General features: G+C 39.4%; 1 protein-coding gene across 3 annotated transcripts in view; it reads left to right on the top strand.

Moving 5' to 3' along the window:
- The window catches only part of SLC38A4 (solute carrier family 38 member 4), a 116422-nt gene that overhangs the window by 57321 nt on the left and 35231 nt on the right, over window positions 1-23870 (top strand). For 2 of the 3 annotated variants that reach the window (XM_040343910.1, XM_040343909.1), the window contains exons 2-9: window positions 2430-2651; window positions 5514-5607; window positions 6083-6198; window positions 11580-11653; window positions 13006-13098; window positions 20783-20864; window positions 20950-21032; window positions 21153-21211. In XM_040343910.1, coding sequence (XP_040199844.1) covers window positions 2533-2651; window positions 5514-5607; window positions 6083-6198; window positions 11580-11653; window positions 13006-13098; window positions 20783-20864; window positions 20950-21032; window positions 21153-21211 — 720 coding nt within the window. In that variant the 5' untranslated portion in view covers window positions 2430-2532. Of the gene's footprint in view, window positions 1-1168; window positions 1230-2429; window positions 2652-5513; window positions 5608-6082; window positions 6199-11579; window positions 11654-13005; window positions 13099-20782; window positions 20865-20949; window positions 21033-21152; window positions 21212-23870 lie in introns of those variants that run through there. The other variant, XM_040343911.1, reaches the window with a different exon arrangement.

Genomic DNA, 23870 nt, shown 5'->3' with positions numbered 1-23870 from the left:
ACTGAGAATTTTCTATTTTATCACAATGTCCTGAATCGCCTTTCGGTATAAGGCGTGTTTTGTTTTGGCAGAGTTACAAACAGTAGGCCTGATTTCACTGGATTTAAAAAAAGAATTTAACAAGTTAAATGAATGTAATCAGTAATTAAGCTTGAGTAATCAATGGAATAAATTGTATTCTATTGTATTTTTAGTCTTGTATTCTTTTCAGTAAATACAAGGCTTTCTATGAATAGGTGAGAAGAGGGGTTTGTAAACCATTGGATCTCCTCTCAATAATTCACAGAAAGCTTTGTATTATTTTAAGTAAATACAAGGCTTTCTATAAACAGGTGGGAGGAGGGGTTTGTAAACCGTGGGATCTCCTCTCAATAATTCACAGAAAGCTTTGTATTATTTTTAGTAAATACAAGGCTTTCTATGAATAGGTGGGAGAAGGGGGTTTGTAAACCATGGGATCTCCTCTCAATAATTCACAGAAAGCATTGTATTATTTTTAGTAAATACAAGGCTTTCTATGAATAGGTGGGAGGAGGGGTTTGTAAACCATGGGATCTTGTCTCAATAATTCACAGAAAGCATTGTATTATTTTCAGTAAATACACGGCTTTCTATGAATAGGTGGGAGGAGGGGTTTGTAAACCATGGGATCTCCTCTCAATAATTCACAGAAAGCTTTGTATTATTTTCAGTAAATACAAGGCTTTCTATGAATAGGTGGGAGGATGGGTTTGTAAACCATGGGATCTCCTCTCAATAATTCACAGAAAGCATTGTATTATTTTCAGTAAATACAAGGCTTTCTATGAATAGATGAGAGGAGGGGTTTGTAAACAATAGGATTTCCTCTCAATCACTCACAAAAAGAATTTCTGAAGTAAGAGGAAGGGGGAGAGCAGGCAAATGTATTCTAAACTGTATATAAGCCTAAGCTGAGCTGCGGAAACTCAGTTTCCGACATAATAAAAATAACACTTTTAGCATTCCCAGACTCCTTTCTGAGTATGTTTGACAAATGATTGTTCTTTCTGGAGGTCTGTTTTAAAACACCCCGTGTAAAAATCACCTGCTGATAGTATGTTTAAAATATTTTTTTAAAACAATGTTATACTTACTTTACCCACATCTCTTGCATCACTGGGCTTGACATTACCATACTTTTTTTTCTGGGTAATGCATAATTCCATGAGAGAACACTCCAGTCCATTACAAGAGTTGGAGTAAGATAAGTATGTGATCTAACTTTTATCTTAGGCCTCGTACACACGACCGAGAATTTTTTTTGCCGAGGAAACCGGTCGTGTGTACATTTTCGTTGAGGTAACTGTCGAGAAACTCAACGAGCCAAAAAGAGAGCATGTTCTCTATTTCCTTGACGGGAATGGAAAAAATTGGCTTGTCGAGTTCCTCGACAGCCTAACAAGGAACTCAATGAGGAAAACGATGTGTTTCGCCCGTCAAGTTTCTCGGTCGTGAAAAAATTGTCTCCTGATGGTATGTCCAACACACCTGCTTCACAGGTGTGTTGGACATACCATCAGGAGACAATTTTTTCCTGACCTGCAGCCAAAACGCACTGCTCTTTAGCAGACACTTGGGAAAGGAATTTATAGTACTGTCATGCATCGGAAATTGTATATCACGCCTTAGCACCATGCGGTTCAGTGTGGTCGCGATTAAAAAGAAAGGATTGGGGGACTTTTTTCCCCATGTTTCTTGCAGGTACAGCAGCTTATTTAAATTAATGGTTTACTGTGCCGCACAAACGAGCACTCACAACCCGTCAAAGTGTGAGCCTACTCTAAAGCCTTGTACACACGTCCGAGGAACTCGACGGGCGAAACACATAGCTTTGTGAAGCCACCGAGGATCTCGGCGAGCCAAATTTTCCCATTCCCATCGAGGAAAAGAAGACATGCTTTCTTTTTGGCCCGACGGGATCCTGGACGGTTTCCTCGTCGAAAAGTGTACACACGACCGGTTTCCTCGGCAAAAAAAAAAAACAGCAAGCTTCTTGCTGGTTTTTGCCGAGAAACTCGGTCGTGTGTACGAGGCCTAAGAGAGAGTTCATCAAGTTGTACTGTTGGCTCTATATAAATCCTGTATAATAATGTAATAATCAAACTTCCTAATATCCTTTTATGTCATGTTGCATCTCTGGGCACCAGTAAGAGGAAATCCTCTAATGGGACATAGATAGGAAAAACATCTAAAAAAAAAATCAAAATGTTCTCACGCACACACTTTAAGATTTTATTTTTATTATTCTATCTCAGAGTGCAGTAAAAATGTTAAGTAAATGCCACCAATGTACATCACAAGTAAAAACCATAGATAAGCAATTAAAATAACAAAGTTTGCTTATATGAGATTGATTAATAATCTGCTCATATTGGAAAAATATATAATTTTGTATGTTTTGTTTGCAGAACAAAGTGTTCTGAAGACGACTGTGCTGTACGTAGAACCCTTAACAGGAACAATAGTGTTTACTTTGAGTAAAAGTGTGCATCGATCGATTAATTGCTTAAAATGGACCGTATGGAGCTGCAAAAAGTCAACACAGATCTTGATGATGACAGCAACAGTGGAGACAGCATTGAGGATGGATACAGCAAAGATATGGATTCTGAGAAAGCTACAATGAACAGGTAGCATGTTAAGCTATTATTGCTTATAATTGTTAAAGCCCCGTAACTGGGATTTGATAAAACGTGCAATATGCTGATGTTTGCTTGAAGTGGATCTATCAGTAACTATGCAGGTCTGCACAAATACATTTCTGACTTGTCACAATATAATGAAACAGTTTACTGTTTACAGAGCAACAGAAAAATCAGAAATTAGGAATTAGAACACACTCTGAGCCAATTATCAAGGCCTTCATTGTATCCTTATAATTGGATGAAGTGAGCCAAATGCACTCCTTTAGCAAATCAACATCTGTGTGTTCACCAGTACTTAGTTGCTTACCATTCAACAAACTCCTTATTTCTAGCATGTTAGGCACCAGGACCAATAGTGGGAACTAAGTGAGAACTAATGAGAGGAGAAGAGAGTTGACAAGCTAACAAGAAACTGGGGAAATGCATGGTCCTTTTTAAAGTGGTTAACCACAAATGCAAATTCAGGGGAAACAGTTTCAGTCCAGTGTGCATTTTTATAGTTGCAGAGTATGTACCAGAACAGCTGAGTCCTGCCTACTGTTTTGCTTTAAATGCTGGTCATCTACATGACATGGATGCAGGGGCGGCTCATGCATAATGGAAAGATTTATGTGTTGCATGAATCTATCCATGGCTGCTGCTGCCATCCCCTATTCAAGCGTCCAACCTCTTTTCGGACACTGGGCATCTGAATTACAGCGGCGGGGGTGTTTTTTTAAAGCACCCGATTAGAGCAATAGGCTTAAAAAGGTGAACAGACAGAATTCTCACCGCTCCAGGTGAGCCTCGTGATGATCAGGGGTTGTTGAACCACCAGGGTGCTGGCAATGCGGTAATAGCAAAAAAACAAAAGAACAAAAGCTGGACAGCCGCACTCCAAAATTTTCTTTAAAAGAGATGTCTTTATTTTCAACTGTGCATACAGTCACTGCAAGCCCACAAAAATCAGTATGGCCAACGTTTCGCACTGGCGTCAGTGCTTAGTCATGGCTGATTTTTGTGGGCTTGCAGTGACTGTATGCACAGTTGAAAATAAAGACATCTCTTTTAAAGAAAATTTTGGAGTGCGGCTGTCCAGCTTTTGTTCTTTTGTTTTTTTGCTTAAAAAGGTGAACTTGGAGCGCAGAGCATTGAGCTCGGAGTCCACCCAGATGTGTTAGAAAAGCTTTTCTAACATTGGCCTCTCTGCCAATCAGGAAGCGTGGGTCTGTTACTCGTTTCCTGATTGGCTGAAAAGTTAGGGGATCCTATTGGACGCCTAGGAGGAGGGGAGCAGACACACAGTGAAAGCCACCATGATCTCAGAAGGACACGGAAGACACTGGAAGATTCCTGCCGCAGCCTGTCCCCCTGCACAATGTGCCCAATGATCCCGATGTGCCCGCTGATCAAGTAAGCGCCGATGGACCAGCAAACAGCGTGGAAGGGTTAGAGGTGCCACGGGGGGGGGGGTTTCTTGCCGCCCCTCCCAAACAAAAAAGCAACTGCCGCTGGATGCAATCTAATGTCCAGTTCTACGGTGACCATCTACCAATGAAAAATTTACAGTGAACTGGAAAAATGTAATATTTTCCCTTTAGGATTAATAAAGTATTCTTAATCTGAATGAATATGTTGTTCATGTTAACCATTCCAGTACCAGGTTTAATTGTCTAACCCACAAAACAAGATGGCTTTAGGAACATGATGCTGTGCATACTTTACCCATTTTCTCCACAGATGACCAAATGGTAAAGTTTTAGAAGCAAAAGGGATTAAATAATTTTATTCTTGAAACACATCACCATTGACCGGATACTCTGCTCTAAGCCTAATTTAAAATAAATTCTCAAAACTAAGAATTGGCAGAGTGCAAGTGACTGTGCAAGTATTAGTAACTGTGGTCAGAATGGATTCTCCTGCCATTTGAGCCTACTCTGTTTAGCATTTGCTTTAAAATAGTGAAACACCTTGCTCTAGGTTGCAGCTAACAGCAATGAATACATTTGTTTATGCTTAGCATTGTAGTGGAATTCCTATTTATTCACCATCTCAGATGCAGGGGCTGGTCCCTTTAATGCCATTTCCTTCAACTCTCTGGAATCCTGAACATGCCCCTGGAAGATATGTTCTTTAGTGTCCCCTTCTTAGCAAGGGAAGCTGAACAAGAGATCTTTAGCCAGTTTAATGTCAAAACCACCATGTCGGCAGCTGGACCAGAGCCCAATAACATGCTGGTTTTCCAGAAGACCCAGCAATTGTGGGGTGCACCTCCCAAGTTGCTATTAGAGCACTCCAATAGAGCGGCCCTTTCTCCTTGGACCTTGGACCTTGGATACCTTCAGTAATTCACTTATATTACTAGAGTTACCCTGGACTTCGCTGTGGGGGATGAGGTTTCTGAGGATGATCACAAGTAGCTTTGTTCTGAACTGTTTTACTAAAGTAGTGATTCTCAGCTGGACTTTCTGCTGTCTTTTAAGACTATGCTAAGAGATATTGCTGTGAAGAGTCCATGTATGTGTGGCATTCATAATCTTTTTGTATTATTCTGTAGTGTAAGCATGCCCCTTTGCATTATTGCACCTTTTAAACTGGAGGTTGCAGTCCAATGTCTAATCATTTGGCCAGTTATCTATTCTGTTAAATTCTGTTCCCAAAGCAAATATAATTTTAATAATGACTACAATTCCCTGGCATATTTAGAATATAAAGAAATTCAGCATTTAATCCTATATAGTGGAAATACCTGATGTAGATGAATAAATACTGTTAGTTAATTTATAAAAAATGTGATTTAATTGTTATAATGTTTTAATATAATACACACAACTTAAATACTATTATATTCTGATATTTCTAATGCAGTCAGTATGTTGAGGGAGACGATGCCGAAAGTCAGAAGTTTCTAACAAATGGTATAGGCGGAAAGAAGAAACTGGATGAATATGCAGATGAGCATGTGAGTATTATTATGCTGAATCATATTAAAAAAACTTATATTAGTAATTTTATAAACTGTATATTGTCTTTTATAGCCACTGCAATTTATTCTTATAGTTTGAATCAGGCATATTCGCAAAATCAGTAGGAAAAATCTGTTACAAACCCAATCCAGTTTCCTATATCTATTATTTAACCATGATTTTTGTAACTGAAATACCAGTCTTGCATTTCCCTTGTGAAACACTGTCCTTAACCCATTGACCTCACCATCTACGTTGCTTTGACATAGCAAGCCTCAGCAAATGTAGGGCAGTGTCAATAAGTTTATATTGTGTGTAATTATTAACTCATAAATGCAATGAAGCTTTGAGTACATTAAAGCTAATACTTACCAGAAGATTGAGAAATCTGTGACCTGCTGGCATATTCTCTCTGAAAGTCTCTTTCCCAAAACTGAAAGAACTATCTCTCTTTTTATTTTTACCAAAAAGCATCCTGGGACCACTTCATTTGGCATGTCAGTATTCAACCTGAGCAACGCTATCATGGGCAGTGGAATTCTCGGTCTCTCCTATGCAATGGCTAATACAGGCATTATACTGTTTGTGTAAGTAAAAGTTTGTTAATAAAAAAATCCTAACTAATTAATATAAACTCTTTATAATACTCATGTCTCTTTTAAATCAAGTGCTTATACAACTCATTCTGTGAATTTTACCCCAGTAAACAAAAATAATGTTGGGACTCCCTTGCTTTAAGAAAGGCCTGGATTCTTTCCTAAATGTACATAATTTAACTGAGTACTAAGATTTGTAGGCAAAGTTGATCCAGGGTAAATCCGATTGCCTCTCGGGGGATCAGGAAGGAATTTTTTTCCCTGCTGTAGCAAATTGGATCATGCTCTGCTGTTTTTTTTTGCCTTCCTCTAGATCAACTGTGGGTATGGAGTTGGGTGTATGGGATTGTACTATGTTTTTTATTTTATTTTTTGTTTATTTTCTTGTGGTTGAACTGGATGGACTTGTGTCTTTTTTCAACCTGACTAACTATGTAACTATGTAATACTTATCTATTGTAGCAATAACGATGATAATAATAATAGTAAGAATAATAACCGCAATAACAATAATAAAAAGATAATGACCTAAAGCAAGTTTTTTTTTAACTAGGCCTCCTCCAGATGTTGCAAGGGGTTCTTTGAGCAATGAGCAATTTCTGCCTTTCAGATAATTTCACACTGACAACAATGATCTTTTTAGCTATCTGTAAGGAGGGAGATTCTTCCCAATAACCACAAATGTAAAGCCTCGTACACACGACCGAGGAACTCGACGGGCGAAACACATCGTTTTCCTCGTCGAGTTCCTTGTTAGGCTGTCGAGGAACTCGACACGGCAAGTTTCTCCATTCCCATTGAGGAAACTTGCTCTCTTTTTGGCTCGTCGAGTTTCTCGACAGTTTCCTCAACGAAAATGTACACACGGCCGGTTTCCTTGGCAAAAAAATATCTCCCATCAAGTTTCTTGATGGATTCTGCCGAGAAAACCAGTCGTGTGTACAAGGCTTAAGGATCATTCTTCCCAGGGACCCCCACGCTAATGTTTTAGGAGTTGTGGCTATAGTCATTTTTAGTAGGGGTTCCCTGTAACTGGAAAGTTATTTCAAGGGTTCCTCTGTGTTTAAAAGGTTGAAAAAGGGCAACCTAAGGTCTTAACATTTAATTAGATTTATGTTAGAAGGGCATTTAATGAACTTTATGGATAACTTGGCTTAGTCCCTAAGCCTGATGGTAGGAGAAAAATGCATCAGTGGGGCATGGCCTATGAGGAGTTAGGCTGAAGCTTCTATCTCACAGTGGGGCTGTTCCCTGGTGTGTGGCATCTTTCCTATTGTTGATTGCATGATCGAATGGCTTGGATGAGCTCCTTGAACACCGGCACCCAACAGCAATGAGTCACGAGTGCTCTGACTTGGCATATAGAACAGTGCTCTAAGATTTTTGTGTATAATCACAGAAACATTACTCTTTAACTTAAGGCTAACCCCGGCCCATAACAAAACAGACCCCCTGAAATTACCTTACCTAACCCTTAAACTTAAATAACACTTAAACCAAATGTTTAACTTCTGAATTTAACTGAAATAATGATACAACTATAGTAAAATACAATAAACTTGAACCTACTCAAAAGGTATGCATAGCCCAAACATTTTTAGTGAAGATTCACAATCTTTGTTAGGTTGTCCCTGCTGGATAGACATACTCTCTCTACTTTTTCCTAGTGACCATTGTCAGCAGGTTAGAAAGTGATGGAAAATGTAAAATTTTTGCAGATGTTACCAGGACAGAACAATAACATATTATAGTTACAACTGTCTAATTGAAGACTTTGCTTACTTTGAAGAGATTAGCTTTTGTGTGCAAATATGATTTCACTGCAATGAAACTGTGCTTGGTTTTATAAATCCCTGAATCTGTCATTCACCAAACATCAGAGGGCACCGATGAAATGTGTTTAGCACAGTGGGAACTATAAATAAAACTGGGGACAACTTTGAGCAAAGACAGTAGAGTGAGCACAGTGGTTTAGTGAGTAGCACTTTCGCCTAGCAGCAAAAGGGTCGCTGGTCCGAATCCCGACCATGACACCATCTGCCTGGAGTTTGCATGTTCTCCCTGTGCCTGCGTGCGTTTCCTCCGGGCACTCCGGTTTCCTCCCACACTCCAAAGACATGCTGGTAGGTAAATTGGATCTTGTCCAAATTGGCCCATATATACGTATGACTGTGTGTCCCAAGTGTGTCACGATCCTACGGGGTAAAATGACCGCACCAGCCAAGCAGACTCTGGCTGGAAAAAGCGCCCAGAGGTGATTCAGTTCGCATGAGTAGCGCTATACAAGTCATTCATTCATTCATTCATTCATTCATTCAGTGATCACCGGTGGCAAGGGACAGCAGCCTTGTGGAGCACATTTTCAGGCACAGGTGACAAACTCAAGGGCTTATTAAATCAAGGGAAAGGTAGCAGTAGTCCTAAAGAGTGTGAAAGGGAGAGGCATTAGATTCAGGGCAGTGTTTGACAGATTCAGAAGGGTTATAAAGTAGAAGAGCCAGAAATGTCAGCAGGGGAGTGAGAAAGTCTTTGGGGCACAGAAGAAGACACGTGCATACACAGAAGCATGGCTGTGCTTGCTGAATGTTAGGTATCTAGTGATGCAGTAGTCCAGAGGTGTCAAACTCAATTTCATCATGGGCTGGGATGGAGGGGCACTGGAGGAGAACCGGAGGGGGTCTATAGTAAGCTGCCTGAGTCTGCTGACTGCTGAGACAAGGTGAGGCAGAGATGAGGGGGTGCTGTGGCTGCACAGATAGGTGCAAGATATGTTAAAGTAGTTATGTACTCTCTGCTACAGACTGCTGAGAAAAGGCGGAGGCAAATATGATGGAGGTGCAGCAACTGCAGGGGAGGAGCATGGGCCACATGAAATGGTCTGGAGGGCCAAGATTCTATTATATGTGCAATAGTCAATAGTTTAGGCAGATAGGTCTTAAACAAATTTCACCCCTTCTGCTTTGTATTGCCCCAGCCAATTCTGGGTATTCTTTTATTTTAATTAAAAGTTAAATGCAAGACATAATTATTTATCCTTGTTTGGATATAATGGGAAAGGCTTGGAACCACTGTCAATTTTATATTGCTATGTCACATTTGGTGAGCATTTTCTACACTTCCTGTCCTGGTAACAGTTGTCACCAATATATGAAATGATCGGAAACCCCTTTTTTGGAGACAAGTGCAGCAGAAAAGCATAGAGAGTGGAAAGTGGAGAGGATTAGAATGTCTGTCAGGATTGTATTATCAACATTGGCAAGATTCCTTTAATTTCCTGACCCATTCATAGAACCCAAATATAAAATAAATGATCAGTGAAATCTTGAAGCAGACTTGCTAACCTTCCCAATAAAGAAACCCGAAGCTAGACATATTTAGGTCATAAGGCCAAGACTGAGTTGTGCAATGTCATCAAACCCTGTCCCTTCAATGCATTTCTGTAATTCCAGTCTGTTAGGCACACTCTAGTCTGCTATTTAGAGAAGTATACCCCTCCTCCATTGTAACTTGTTTCTTTTAATAAATATATACAGTATAATAATATAATTAAGCGAAGCAATACAGAGACTTGAGCATATTTTAATAGATTTTAATATGTTGCTAGCTCTTTTAGACTATTTCTTGTACGGTATATCAACAAGTACCTTCTTGTGAATCTGCCCCATTCAAGGACATAAACAGCAAAAAACAATGCACTATATTTGTGGCTTACATATACGTCTTTTTTTTGTAAAAAGTATTGTCCTCCCTCATTTTATACAGTGAGCTGCAAGCAATTGACAACACTAAATTGATACTACACATTCATATTCTAAGAACTAACATGTCCGATGTAATGTGGACTACATTCTGTTAGTAACATCAGTCAGTGCTGCTCATTAATCACATACAAGTTCCCTTCCGAAGCTCACATTCCACAATGATCATGTGTATAGAACATGCTCTCTACTTTGAAATGACAGTCATGTCTAAACAAATAAGAACTGAATGAACTTACTCTATGTACGCATTACTATAATACACAAACACACACCCACACACACTATTCTGTGTAAAGTGCACAAGAAAGATTGTTCTGGTTGAAGTTGGGCTATAAGTTACAGCATCTTGTGCTAATGTGATCAATAGCAATTTTACTATGCCACTTATTCATAGTGATTTATGTGTCCAAGCATGAGATAACTAATGGAAGAATTGCTGTTTGTTTAACAGGCTGTAACTTTTTCAAATTTCATAATATTTCCATTTACCATATATTTTCTAAAGATAACAAAGTTTGAGTACATTAACCACTTAAGCCCCGGACCATTTTGTTGCTAAATGACCGGGCCACTTTTTGCGATTCGGCACTGCGTCAGTTTAACTGACAATTGCGCGGTCGTGCCACATGGCTCCCAAACAAAATTGACGTCCTTTTCCCCCCACAAATAGAGATTTATTTTGGTGGTATTTGATCACCTCTGCGGTTTTTATTTTTTGCACTATAAACAAAAATAAAATTACAATTTTGAAAAAAATTCAATATTTTTTACTTTTTGCTATAATAAATATCCCCAAAAAATATATTAAAAAAATGTATTTTCCTCAGTTTAGGCCGATACGTATTCTTCTACATATTTTCGGTAAAAAAATCGCAATAAGCGTTTATTGATTGGTTTACGCAGTTTTATGCCATTTTTATTAATATTTTTTTTTACTAGTAATGGCGGTGATCAGCGATTTTGTATGGTGACTGCGACATTATGGCGGACACATCAGACACTTTTGACACATTTTTGGGACCATTGTAATTTTTACAGTGATCAGTGCTATAAAAATGCACTGTTACTGTGAAAATGACACTGGCAGTGAAGGGGTTAACCACTAGGTGGCACTGTAGGGGTTAAGTGTGCCCTAGTGAGTGTTTCTTACTGTAGGGGGATGGGCTGTGTGTGACATGACACTGATCTCCGCTCCGATTACACGGAGCAGAGATCAGTGTCATTGTCTCTAGGCAGAGCGGGGAGATGCTTGTTTACACTATCTCTATCTCTCCGTGAGATGATCACGGGTATCCCCACGGCAATCAAGTCTGCGGGACCTGTGGTTGGGTTCACAGAGGCCATTTTGTTAAAGGCCAGAGCAGTCACTTCTTTCTTGGAAACTCTCCCCCTCTTATTGGTCTCAAACACTTAATGTCACTTTCTTAATGTCACAAAGCTTGAATCTAACCATTAATGGGCAAGCTGAATGTACAAAGTTATCTGATAGCTATAATCTAATGTCTTCTCTTGACGGGGTGCGATGGGGATTAAGGTATCTAGTGGTTTTTAATTTTTATTTAAATGAGCTATCACTTCAAATAAATTAAGTCAATGTTCTTTTCACATCAGGGTGCTTCTTCTTGGAGTTGCCATTTTATCGTTATACTCTGTACATCTCCTGTTGAAGACAGCAAAGGAAGGAGGTAAGGAGTGTGACAAATAACTGGAACAAACAGCTAAAAACACAGCTAACATGTGTATATTAGACATGTGCATTACTTTTCTTCCGAATGCATTTTCGTTCGAATTTCAGGTATTTTTGTTATCATTTTAACAAACTATAACGAAAGCACAGAAAACGAAAACCAAAAGATCCGACATAAACAAATTCTTTATTTTCGTTTTCGTTGCGGTCGAATGTGCCTAACCTTAACTCTATTAGTCCAATATTGTTCTACATAATGAGAAAAGATTCGACAATTTAGAGCCATGAAGAAGAGTCGACACAGAGAGAAAAGATTTGACATAGAATAGAGAAAAGATTCGACATAGAATAGAGAGAAAAGATTCGACATAGAGAGACATGAAGATTCGACATAGAGAGACATGAAGATTCGACATAGAGAGACATGAAGAGTCAAATTTTTTTTTATTTTTTTTTTAAGATTCTGTCGAATCTTCTTTTTTCTTTTTTTTTCTTAGAACATTCGACAGACACTATAAGCCTTCAATGACAGATTCAAACTTAATTTGGATTTTCGGACGAATGCATTTTTTTTAAGAAAAACGAAATAAATAACAAAACGAATTTCGGGAGTAACTAAATAAATTTATTTTTCGGACGAAAACGAAATTACGAAACAAAATATTTCAGTGTGCACATGTCTAGTGTATATGTGAACTGTTCAATTATCCTAATTATTTGCAGATATGTTTAGATAATCATCAAATAATTACATCTCATATATCTCAATAATCCCATATCCCTTGCACACTACAGAGCCAGGAACATAATTCCACTATTTCCTGGTTCTGTGTTACATCTACCATCTCCATGGACAAGGAATCAGCAGGGTAGTGATGCTAGTTCCTCACCCAATAAGCATGCATGAGGTGGAGAGGTGACAAGGGAAACACGAAATAGTGTTACTTTCTTGGATGACAAATGTCACTTTAGCAGAAACAATATATTCAGCAGCTCTACCACCTAATACAAGCTTATAGCCAAATTAATTAATTTCAAATTATTGATACATTTTATAGCACCCTATAAGCTTTTGTCATATGGTTCTGACCAGCTTAGCTGTACAAATAGACACGTGTTAAAAAATACAACATTTTCAACATGTCTCTTGACAGTTGGGGGCATATAGGCACCATGTTTTATTTTTTAAAGAAAATAGAGCTTTTGAAAATATGGTAATATAGATAACGGTCCTCATCCTGTGAAAAGTAAATGCATTTTGCCTTCGCCACACCAACAGATATCTTTATATTTGTGTTTTATATTATTTTTTTTGCACTAATAAACACAAGTTATTTATTTTATTAACAGGTTCATTAATTTATGAAAAATTAGGAGAGAAAGCTTTTGGATGGCCTGGAAAATATACAGCTTTTGTATCTATTACAATGCAAAACATTGGCGGTAAGTTAATTTGTTAATAGTTTCCTGTTGCGTATCTTTCCAGCAAATCCCTAAGTAGAAAAGCCTGGCCTCTTCTAGCATTTTTTAGAGAATGACTCTTGCTCCTTGTGTGGAAGCAGCAGTTTCAATACAGCAGTCCGACATGCCCCCCACTGAGTCAGAAGTATAACTCTGCATTTAGCAAAGTTCATGCTCCTTGCTGATTGGAAAGCATGTAACTTTCCCTCAGCCACATTCATTTTCAAAATGTTTCTGTAGCTGTGTATATAGATCATATATTTATGGGTTGGTACTGTGTCTTATCTATGTGAGTTTGTTGACTTTATCAAAGCCTGGTACACACTACTAGTTTTTTTACGATCAACGGAAAGCTGAACGGAAAAAAACTGGCAGCTCAGGTATTAACTATGCAATGTTAGTACAGTGATCTCCCCTGCTGTTCAATTTTGCTTTTACAGGAGGGACGCATCCCCAACGCCAGAATAATTTTTTGATTGTGACCCGATCGGCAGACCTTTTTCGGTCATGCGCCTTCTGGCTGCAGTACACACTGGCGGATGTAGGCCTGGTTTCTAATGAAACGGTCAATGCCACTCAACATTTGGCCCTTGTGTACTAGGCTTAACTCTCTTTACAGAGATGTTCTTTTTTCCTGAGTTTTCTTATGCATGCATTGACCTCCTTGATGTGTATATCACACTGTGATTCTAGATGGGTCACATCAATACTGTAGTTACAAAATCCCCAGATTGCAGTAGGTTATTCTAATTATGCCCGTGCAAACTTGAAACACTCATTGAAAGTGTTTTTGCAATTATTACATGTGTTTGAAATATGTTCTGAGACCATCAATTGCAAAAACAAAACAAGGGATAGGCTTGAAAAATTCAGCACATGGGTTACCCAGAATAGAGTTTAAAGTAAGCCCACATGAGATAAATGTATTTAGACCCAGAAATAAGCTCAAAATAGAATATATTCTATGGGCCAGATTCAGGTGGAGCGGCGTATGTTTAAGCGGGCGTAGCGCAGCTCATATGCACTACTCCAACGTAAAATAGAGAGGCAAGTACAGTATTCACAAAGCACTTGCTCCCTAAGTTACGTTGGCGTATCGTAAATGGGCCGGCGTAAGCCCGCCTAATTCAAAGTAGCAAGGCAGTGGGCGTGTAGTATTATAATGAAGAGTGACCCCATGTGAATGCATGACCGAATGAACGGCGCATGCGCGCACATGCTCAGAATCACGTCGCAAAAACTCCCTAAGATACGTCGGCTCAATGCTTTCGACGTGAACGTAACCTACGCCCAGCCCCATTCACGTACGACTTACGTAAACGGAGTAAAATCCGATGGCAGTTCCGACGTCCATACCCTACACGACTTAGACCAGCTATTTGGTGGTTTATCTTTACGCCAGACGTACGCCTTACGTAAACGGCGTAGCTTACTGCGACGGGCGCAAGTATGTTTGTGAAGTGGCGTATCTAGCTCATTTACATATTCAATGCGTAAATCAACGGAAGCGCCCCTAGCGGCCAGCTTAAATATGCACCCAAGATACGACAGCGTAGGAGACTTACGTTGGTCGTATCTTGGCAAAATTCAGGCGTATCTCATTTAAAGAATCAGCGCATAGATACGACGGCGCTCATTTGGACTTACGACGGCGTATCAGTAGATACGTTGACGTAAGTCTTTGTGAATCCGGGCCTATGTGTACAAACTTTTAATCAAGTGTTTGGTTTGGGATTGCACAGAAAGTCGCACTTCTTAATCTTAACATTTTTAAGGTTTACGGGATGCTTCATGTAGAAATAAAACAGGCCCCATTACATTTTTATAAGACTGGCAGAATCATCATATCAGTTCTGCTGCAGGTAGATCAAATACAAAAATATGCCACCCATAAGGTGGAGAATTACATAAACAATTGCAAATTAAATTGCAACATCTGTTATTCTCTTACTGTGACCCATTTTTCACCCACAAAATTAAAAACCTTACACAGTGGGGGTTTTGAATAGGTGCTTTATTTAAAACTGATATAGATTGGACATTGGATTGTTACATCAAATGGTGGGACTGATTTACTAAAACTGGAGAGTGCAAAATCTGGTGCAGCTCTGCATAGAAACCATCAGCTTCCAGGTTTTATGGTCAAAGCTTAATTGAACAAGCTGAAGTTAGAAAATGATTGGCTACCATGTACAGCTGCACCAGATTCGGAGTGCTCCAGATTTAGTAAATCTCCCCCAATGTGTTTTTTTTTTCACTTATAAAACTGACTTTTGTGTTTATTTTTTGAAAAATCCATGCTCTCTAGTTTATTAACCTGCCTGGCGGTGTTCCCGAGACTGACTCGGGGTTAGATTTTCCTGCTACGATCGGTAACCCCGAGTCAGACTCGGGCTTGCCTCGCTAGATCCACAGGCACTTTTTACTTACCTTGTCCCTGGATCCAGCGATGCCACCGCGCTGTGTGAGCGAGCGGGACCTCGCTCGATTCACATAGTGCCTCCGTGTGACGCCAATCTCCGTTCCCTGCGACGTTACGACGCACGGGGACGGAGAACGGCGCCAAATTCAAAACCGTAAACAAACACCTTACATACAGTATACTGTAATCTTATAGATTACAGTACTGTATGTAAAAAAAACACACCCCCTTGTCCCTAGTGGTCTGTCCTGTGTCATGCATGTCATTTTATATAATAAAAACGTTTCTTTCTCCCTGCAAACTGTAGATTGTCCATAGCAACCAAAAGTGTCCCTTTATGTCAAAAATAGTTTTAGATCAGCTAAAAAACAGCGATAATAAATTATAATCACTTGCAGAATTGTGCGATAGCGATTTGTGGGGAAATTCGTCATAAAAAAAAAAAATAATGACAGCAACAATTCTGCAACTGAGCAAATTTCAGTGATTTTAATTTGATTACATTATTGAATAATTTTTATTATAATTATATTATTATTTGTTATAATTATTTATAATTATTTATTATATTATAATTTATAATTTTGTTTTTAAAAAAATGTCATACCCGGGATGCCTATTAGAATCTTGTTTGGTCAGATTTAAGTGAGTTATTTCTAAAAATTACAGACCTACAATATAAAACGCCAAATTTCCTTGCAAATAATGGTACCGCTTTCAGTATGTTTTTTCTGAAAGAATCATACCGCCAGGGAGGTTAAGGGCTGACCATAAAGACAAGGGTTCCAAAGCCTTATTCTGATATATGCCTAGCTTTAAATGTAGTTAAAAGAGAGGCTCTCAAGCTAAAAGGCCAGAAGGTATACACTTTGCCAAGAAATCTATCTTATCAAGTCCATGAGCTGAGAGGCCACATGATATATCATGTGTCAAAATCAAATAGGTTATGTAACTGGTCATGGTTATTATTGCAAACAGAAATCTTTTAGATCCATAGGTTGAGTCTTTCGGGGGAATTTTACCTTTAATCAGGATCTGGACCACTCTTGTATCCTCATTTCTGTACCATTTTAGAAAGGTCAGGGCGTTCAATGCTGGTGGAAACTCCTGGTTTCCAAACAGAGGGGTCATTGGTCCAATCTGTGTGAACCACTTTTCATTTTTTAACATTGCATTCCATGCCTTTAGTATAGAGGATACCAACATCGGCATTTCTCTCATGGAGGGTAGTAAATTACGATTTATCCATGGTAATGATTTGAGTTTTATTTCAGTGATATCCTCCTCTAGTTTCACCCATTGTTTGGTTTTTGCACTCACTATGAATCCAGTCCACTATTCTCCCTATAAATACCACCCATAGGTATAATGAGAAGTCTGGAAGTGCTGGACCTCCATTTTTTTTTGGCCCTAACCAGTATACTTCTTCTGATTCGGGGTGTTTTATGAGCCCATATAAATGCCCTGATCACTCTTCAGGGTTGATGTATTAAATTAGATGGAAAATATATTGGGATTTTTTGAAATACATATAAAAGTTTCGGAAGTATATCCATTTTTATAATGTTGATCCTTCCAATCCAGGAGAAAACCGTTCTATTGTATTTTTGAAGTGTCTTAATTATTTTTTGTATTATTGGTTGATAATTCAATTCTTGAAGTTTCGTTAAGTCCTTAGGAATAAACGTTCCCAAGTACTTACCAGCTACCGTCTGCCATTTAAAGGAAAACATTTTTTTTAAGTTGTCAATGTCTTTACTTAGGAGTGTAATCTTCAAGGCTTCTGTCTTGTCATAGTTGACTTAAGTTGCTCATCTTATCAAAATGATTAAACTCTTGAATTAAATTTGGTATGGATATTGTTGGATTTGTTATATATAGCAGCAGGTCATCTGCATATACAGACATTTTGTATTCTATTCCTTTAACTTTTATCCCCTCTATGTCTGGATTTTTTCGTATAGCTGTAGTCAAATGCTCCATCACTAGTACATATAATAGTGGAGATAGAGGACATCCCTGTCATGTCCCATTCAATATTTTCATAGATTCCGAGAGATTTCCATTTGTTCGAATTATCGCTGTTGGATTTTTGTAGGGGGCCATTATTTTCCCCTTGAGTAATGAGCCTATTCCCCACTGATCTAGGGTTTCTTCCATTAAACTCCATCCCACCCTGTCAAAAGCATTTTACTAGGACCATTATAACTGGGTCTACCAGGAGACTTTTTGCCCCTTAGTTTAGAAGGTTGTTACTTGTGATGTTGATATGCTTTCATGAACTTGGAATTCCCTCATTTGTACTTTAGAGAAGGGTTCTGTTATCTGGTATTTATTTATACTTTCTTTGTTTGTATCTTGAACTATTGTGTAGCCAAGGGAGCATTTTGTTTTTATATGGTCCAAGTTTGACCCTAGGCTTCCTAGGCCATTATTTCAGTTTTTTTTTATTACCCTCTTTCTATTCAATATATTCTCTCATTGTTTGCAGAGTTTATTTGGTCATATTTCTACCCACTGCTAGAGCATTATATATGCATGGAAACCCATTTTGAGATGTGATTGGCCACACATGTGTCATGTTTGAGCGTGAGCGGGTGGGACCAACTTTTGTTTGGGCTATGCTGTGCTGAGTGCTGACATGCATGTTTGCCAGGTGATTGGAACAACTATCAATTGTTGTACTTCTGGCACAGTTGTGAAATTTTTATGTCACCATCAGTTATGAAACTATAGGGTTGATTTACTGAAAGCCAATAGGCTGTACACTTTTGCATGGGAGTGTTCTCTTCGCAAGGGAAATTTCCCTTAGCTTAGTGATTTTGGTGAAAATTCCATTTGTAAAAACTACCCAATCATGTTAAAAGAAAAAAAAAAAAAAAAGAGTATTATGTTTACAAACACGATTGGATTATGGAAGTTAGCAAAGCTTTGCTTCATCCACTAACTATGGGTATAATTCCCTTGAAAATGTATGTTTGTCTTTAGTAAATCCATTAATTTCCTGCAATTTTGAAAGATTTAAAGCAGTAGTAACGTCTCCTAAACCTAAGAAAATGTGCCCCCTGCAGATTTAAGTCATAATGCAGTAGTATGCACTGCATACTACTACATTATGGGAGACTTACCTACATTATGTCACGGCTCCCCCTGGTCCCCAGCTCTTTAACGTTAACCGGTCTTCCTTCCAAGATCCGAATCTTTGACCGCTTTTTTATGGCCAGGCTGCAGTGACATCACTCCCACGCATGTGGGTGGGAATCACTTTGCTTGCTGCGGCACTCAAAACGTTCTGTAAATGCAGTCTGAGCTGTGGTGGCTCAGAATGCTTTGCCCCTTGACAGACAGGCGAGACATTTATGAAAAAAGACTTCAAGGGTCTCTTCTGTTATAAAAGAAACCCCTGCCTGTCAGTTGTTTTTTTAGAAGGGAGTTTACTACAACTTAAAGCAATGTACAGTATGTGACTATATATTTGCCAAGTTATTTTATTTGCTTGCTTGCTAATTAAATGTAGTACTTTGTCTATAGGGTTATGCTTTTAGCTGATTGACTGTTTAGATTATTTAACAAGCACTGGCTTTTGCTACAATTGTTATATGACAAAGGATCTGATGTAGAAACATCGCTGAACCCTTGTGACTAATATAGAAAACTAATAAGGAGAGAGTGCACCATATTTCTGTATTTATTTTTCATTGCAGGGTCTGATCTATAGCCTATTTGCTATTAGCAAACCTCATGCTCCCCTCTGATTTAAAAGCTATATCTCTGACTTAGTAGGGGGCATGTAGGATCTCTGCAAAGAGATCACTGCTTTTTTACAGAGAGCAAAAGTCTTTCTCTGCAACATACTGGCAGGACACAGGCTTTTCTACTCAGGTTGTATTTGATTTGTAAAGAAAACAAACTAAGACTTTGCACACTTTTTGTTTTACAGTTAGAATTCATTCTGCCTCTTTTTGTGAATATTGGATGACAAGCTGTGGGATAGGATATACATAACTAGATTATTTTTTCCTTTTCTTCACAGTCTGTTTTAAAGTAAACATAGCTGACTATTCCTTATGTGGTAAACTTTGTTTCTTTAACAGTATGACCTCATGGGAAATGTATGAATATCCAGCATTCTCTGACATTTAAGAATGCTTAGCATGAATATATTCAATTAATTATATCATAAAGACAATTCTTCGAGTTCTGCATTCTGTCTTATTGAAATTCGTTTTTATTCAGAAAGTTGTGTTTAAAAAAATGGCTTCAATGCCTTCAATCCTCAGGAACTAATTTCAATGCTAGCAGTTCCGAGATTTCTTTCTTTCTTTCTTTCTTTTTTTTTTTGTCTAGAAAGTAAATTCTTTAAACCTAAAAAACATATTTAAATACACACACACTATATAATTGCTTCAATCACAAGTACCCAAAAATAGTATCTCTTCCTACTTTGGTTCAAGAAAGACAAAAAAATTCCTTTATGCCCTTGTGGCCAATTATTATTCCAAAACCACTGGATTATAGCACAGAGTCTAAATTTAGAACTATTTATTTAACTTATATACAGCTGTTTCAATCTTGGTAACTATTATCAGTGTAGGATATTGAATATGAAAGAATGCCTTCTGTGCAACAGGGCTAGGAAATATTGGATAAAGGACTTGCTGTCATTATATTAAAGTGATACCAAAGCTTCAGGTTTTCTTTTTTTCATAAAAATAACAAACATGTTATACTTACCTGCTCTGTGTAATGGTGTTGCCTTGAGCCTCTTTTCTGGGTTTCTTTCAAGGAGATCTTTCAAGCTTTTTCTCTTCCTATAACTCATGATATGGGAAGTTGCTTTAGCTAATGTTAGGCTTTGATCACTGGAAACGATTGGCCAACAGGAATAGAGAGGATCCTTCACTTTATGGCTCTTCCTGCGGTCTTGAGAAAGACGAACTGAGCTTCATTGAAACAGCAACAATAAAAATGCTGTTGTTTTGATTTACCTCTGCTGCAAGACCTGTGATTGCCTATATATCTGTTTTGGCTTTACACACTATATACTATATATATATATCTTCTTTAAAACTTAAGAAAATGTTTGTATATTCTGCAAAAAAAATAGCATAGCTTCATAAAAAAAAATTATGTTTTTTCTGTAACAGGTTAGCAGTCCTTATGTGTTAAAGTATAAATACAAACAGTTATACCATAAGGTCATCTAATTGCCCTTTTGCTATTATTTAATGTTTTTTTTTTCAGCTATGTCAAGCTACTTGTTTATTGTGAAATATGAACTTCCTGAAGTAATTAAAACTTTCATGAGATTGGAGGAGAATACAGGGTATGTGTATACATTTGTATGACTATTTATACAATTTTTATTCCCGCTTACACTAATTCTAATTTGAGTGCATCTCTATATTTAGAGAATGGTATCTGAATGGGAACTATCTGGTGATCTTTGTATCTATTGGGGTAATTCTTCCACTGTCTATGCTGAAAAATTTAGGTAAGTACATATTTTTCTTATGATCAAATATCTGCTGATCATAAAGAGTGATTGGCAGACTTGTCCAGATTTACATTGTTAATAACGAATGTCTTTATTTGTATGTTATAAATTGAACAGGTTACCTTGGATACACAAGTGGATTTTCTCTGTCTTGTATGGTGTTTTTCGTCAGTGTGGTAAGGAACCATTTTTTAACCTCTTGACCACTGGGCACTTAAACCCCCTTCCTGACCAGACCAATTTTCAGCTTTCGGTGCTCTCACAATTTGAATGACAATTACTCCGTCATACAACATTGTACCCATTTGAAATTTTTGTCCTTTTTTTTCACACAAATAGAGCTTTCTTTTGGTGGTATTTGATCACCTCTGGGTTTTTTATTTTTTGCGCTATAAAAGAAAAACGACCGAAAATTCTGTAAAAAAAACAAAAAACAAACTTGTTTCTGTCATATTCGCAGGTTATTTCTCACACACAGCATATGCATACCACAAATGACACCCCAAAACACATTCTGCTATTCCTCCCGAGTATGGCGATACCCCATGTGTGCAACTTTTACACGGTGTGGCCACATACAGAGGCCCAACATGCAGGGAGCGCCATCAGGCATTCTGGAACACCCAGGCCAATTCTGACATTTCTCTCCTACATGGAAAAATCACAATTTATTTGCTAGAAAACTACATAGAACCCCAAAACATTATATATGCGGAGTATTGGGGTATTGCGGAGTATTTGGGTATTGCAGAGTATTGGGGTATTGGGGGTATTGCAGAGTATTGGGGTATTGCGGAGTATTTGGGTATTGCAGAGTATTGGGGTATTGGGGGTATTGCAGAGTATTGGGGTATTGCGGAGTATTGGGGGTATTGCAGAGTATTTGGGTATTGCAGAGTATCGCGCAGGGTATTGGGGTATTGCAGAGTATTGTGCAGGGTATTGCAGAGTATTGCGCAGGGTATTGCAGAGTATCGGGGTATTGCAGAGTATCGAGGTATTGCAGAGTATGGGGTATTGCAGAGTATGGGGTATTGCAGAGTATCGGGGTATTGCAGAGTATCGGGGTATGGCAGAGTATCGGGGTATGGCAGAGTATCGGGGTATGGCAGAGTATCGGGGTATGGCAGAGTATCGGGGTATGGCAGAGTAACGGGGTATGGCAGAGTAACGGGGTATGGCAGAGTAATGGGGTATGGCAGGGTATGGGGTATGGCAGAGTATGGGGTATGGCAGAGTATGGGGTATGGCAGAGTATGGGGTATGGCAGAGTATGGGGTATGGCAGAGTATGGGGTATGGCAGAGTATGGGGTATGGCAGAGTATGGGGAGTATGGCAGAGTATGGGGTATGGCAGAGTATGCAGAGTATTGCAGAGTATCGGGGTATGGCAGAGTATCGGGGTATGGCAGAGTATCGGGGTATGGCAGAGTATCGGGGTATGGCAGAGTATCGGGGTATGGCAGAGTAACGGGGTATTGCAGAGTATGCAGAGTATGGGGTATGGCAGAGTATGCAGAGTACGGGGTATGGCAGAGTATGCAGAGTATGGCAGAGTATGGGGTATGGCAGAGTATGCAGAGTATGGCAGAATATGGGGTATGGCAGAGTATGGCAGAGTATGCAGAGTATGGCAGAGTATGGGGTATTGCAGAGTATGGGGTATGGCAGAGTATTGCTGAGCTGGGAGGGATGGCTGGATCTGTGACTGCAGTTGTCACAGATCCAGCCACAGCACTGCTGACACCCCGCGCTCCCCCCCTCCTCTCCTCTCCTCTCGCACTGTACCGAACGGTACAGAGAGGAGAGGGAGGAACCGGCGTCATCAAATGACGCCGGTTTGTTTACAAGTGATCGCTCCGTCATTTGACGGAGCGATCACGTGGTAAACAGCCGCGATTCGCGGCAATTTACCGTGATCCGTGATGCGCCGGGTCTTCTAGACCCGGCGAGCACGGACACTTCCGCGAGCGCGCCCCAGGGGACGCGCAAACGCGGAAGTGCACGAGGACGTCCCAGGGACGTCCTGTCACAGTAACTCGACCGCGCTGTAGCAGTATTTTTGCTATAGCGCGGTCGGCAAGAGGTTAATTATGTACATTAAATGTAAAATTATATTAATCTGAACTCTAGGCAGTTATAAAAGACAAATGATTGCAACTTTGCATTTTTAAAAAGTTAGTATAAGGGCCCTTTCACACCAGCAGACCGTATGTCCGCTTTTTCATCCATCCGTTTACGGATGAAAAGGGTACGTACATGTATCCCTATGAGATAGCGGGTGTCAGCGGATGAACATCCGCTGACACCCGATCTCATCGGTGTCCGCTATGCTCCGATTTTGCAGATGGAGGAAAATCCTATTTTTCCCTTCCATCTGTGGATTGGATCGGATGAACACAGACAGACGGTCCATGTTCATCCGATCCCCCAAAAGGAGGAGAGCGAAGATCTGACAGAGCGGTCCCTGCACAGTGTGCAGGGACCGCCCTGTCATCTGCCGGCTCAGCGGGGATCAATGGAGCGATCCCCGCTGAGCAATCGGGTATTAACGGTACGGATCCTCGCGGGATCGGCACGTGGGAAAGGGCCCTAACTACCAAATGAGGCATTTTTCAGGCGCTAAAGGGCTAAAAATAGCACCTGTAAAGCACCTCCCCAACCACCCCAATGTGAAAGCCGGAGTGCTTTCATACTGGGGCGCTGCACTGGCAGGATGTTAAAAAAAGTCCTGCAAGCAGCATCTTTGGGGCAGATACACCACTCCTCCACCGCCCCTGCCCATTCAAAAGAATGGGCACCGCTGCCGAAGCGCCTGAAAAGCGTTTCAACAGT

This window comes from Rana temporaria, chromosome 3, assembly GCF_905171775.1.
Source record: "Rana temporaria chromosome 3, aRanTem1.1, whole genome shotgun sequence".
Taxonomy (NCBI): Eukaryota; Metazoa; Chordata; class Amphibia; order Anura; family Ranidae; genus Rana; species Rana temporaria.
Note: the sequence above shows the minus strand (reverse complement) of the source record. Positions and strands in the feature narration are given on the sequence as shown.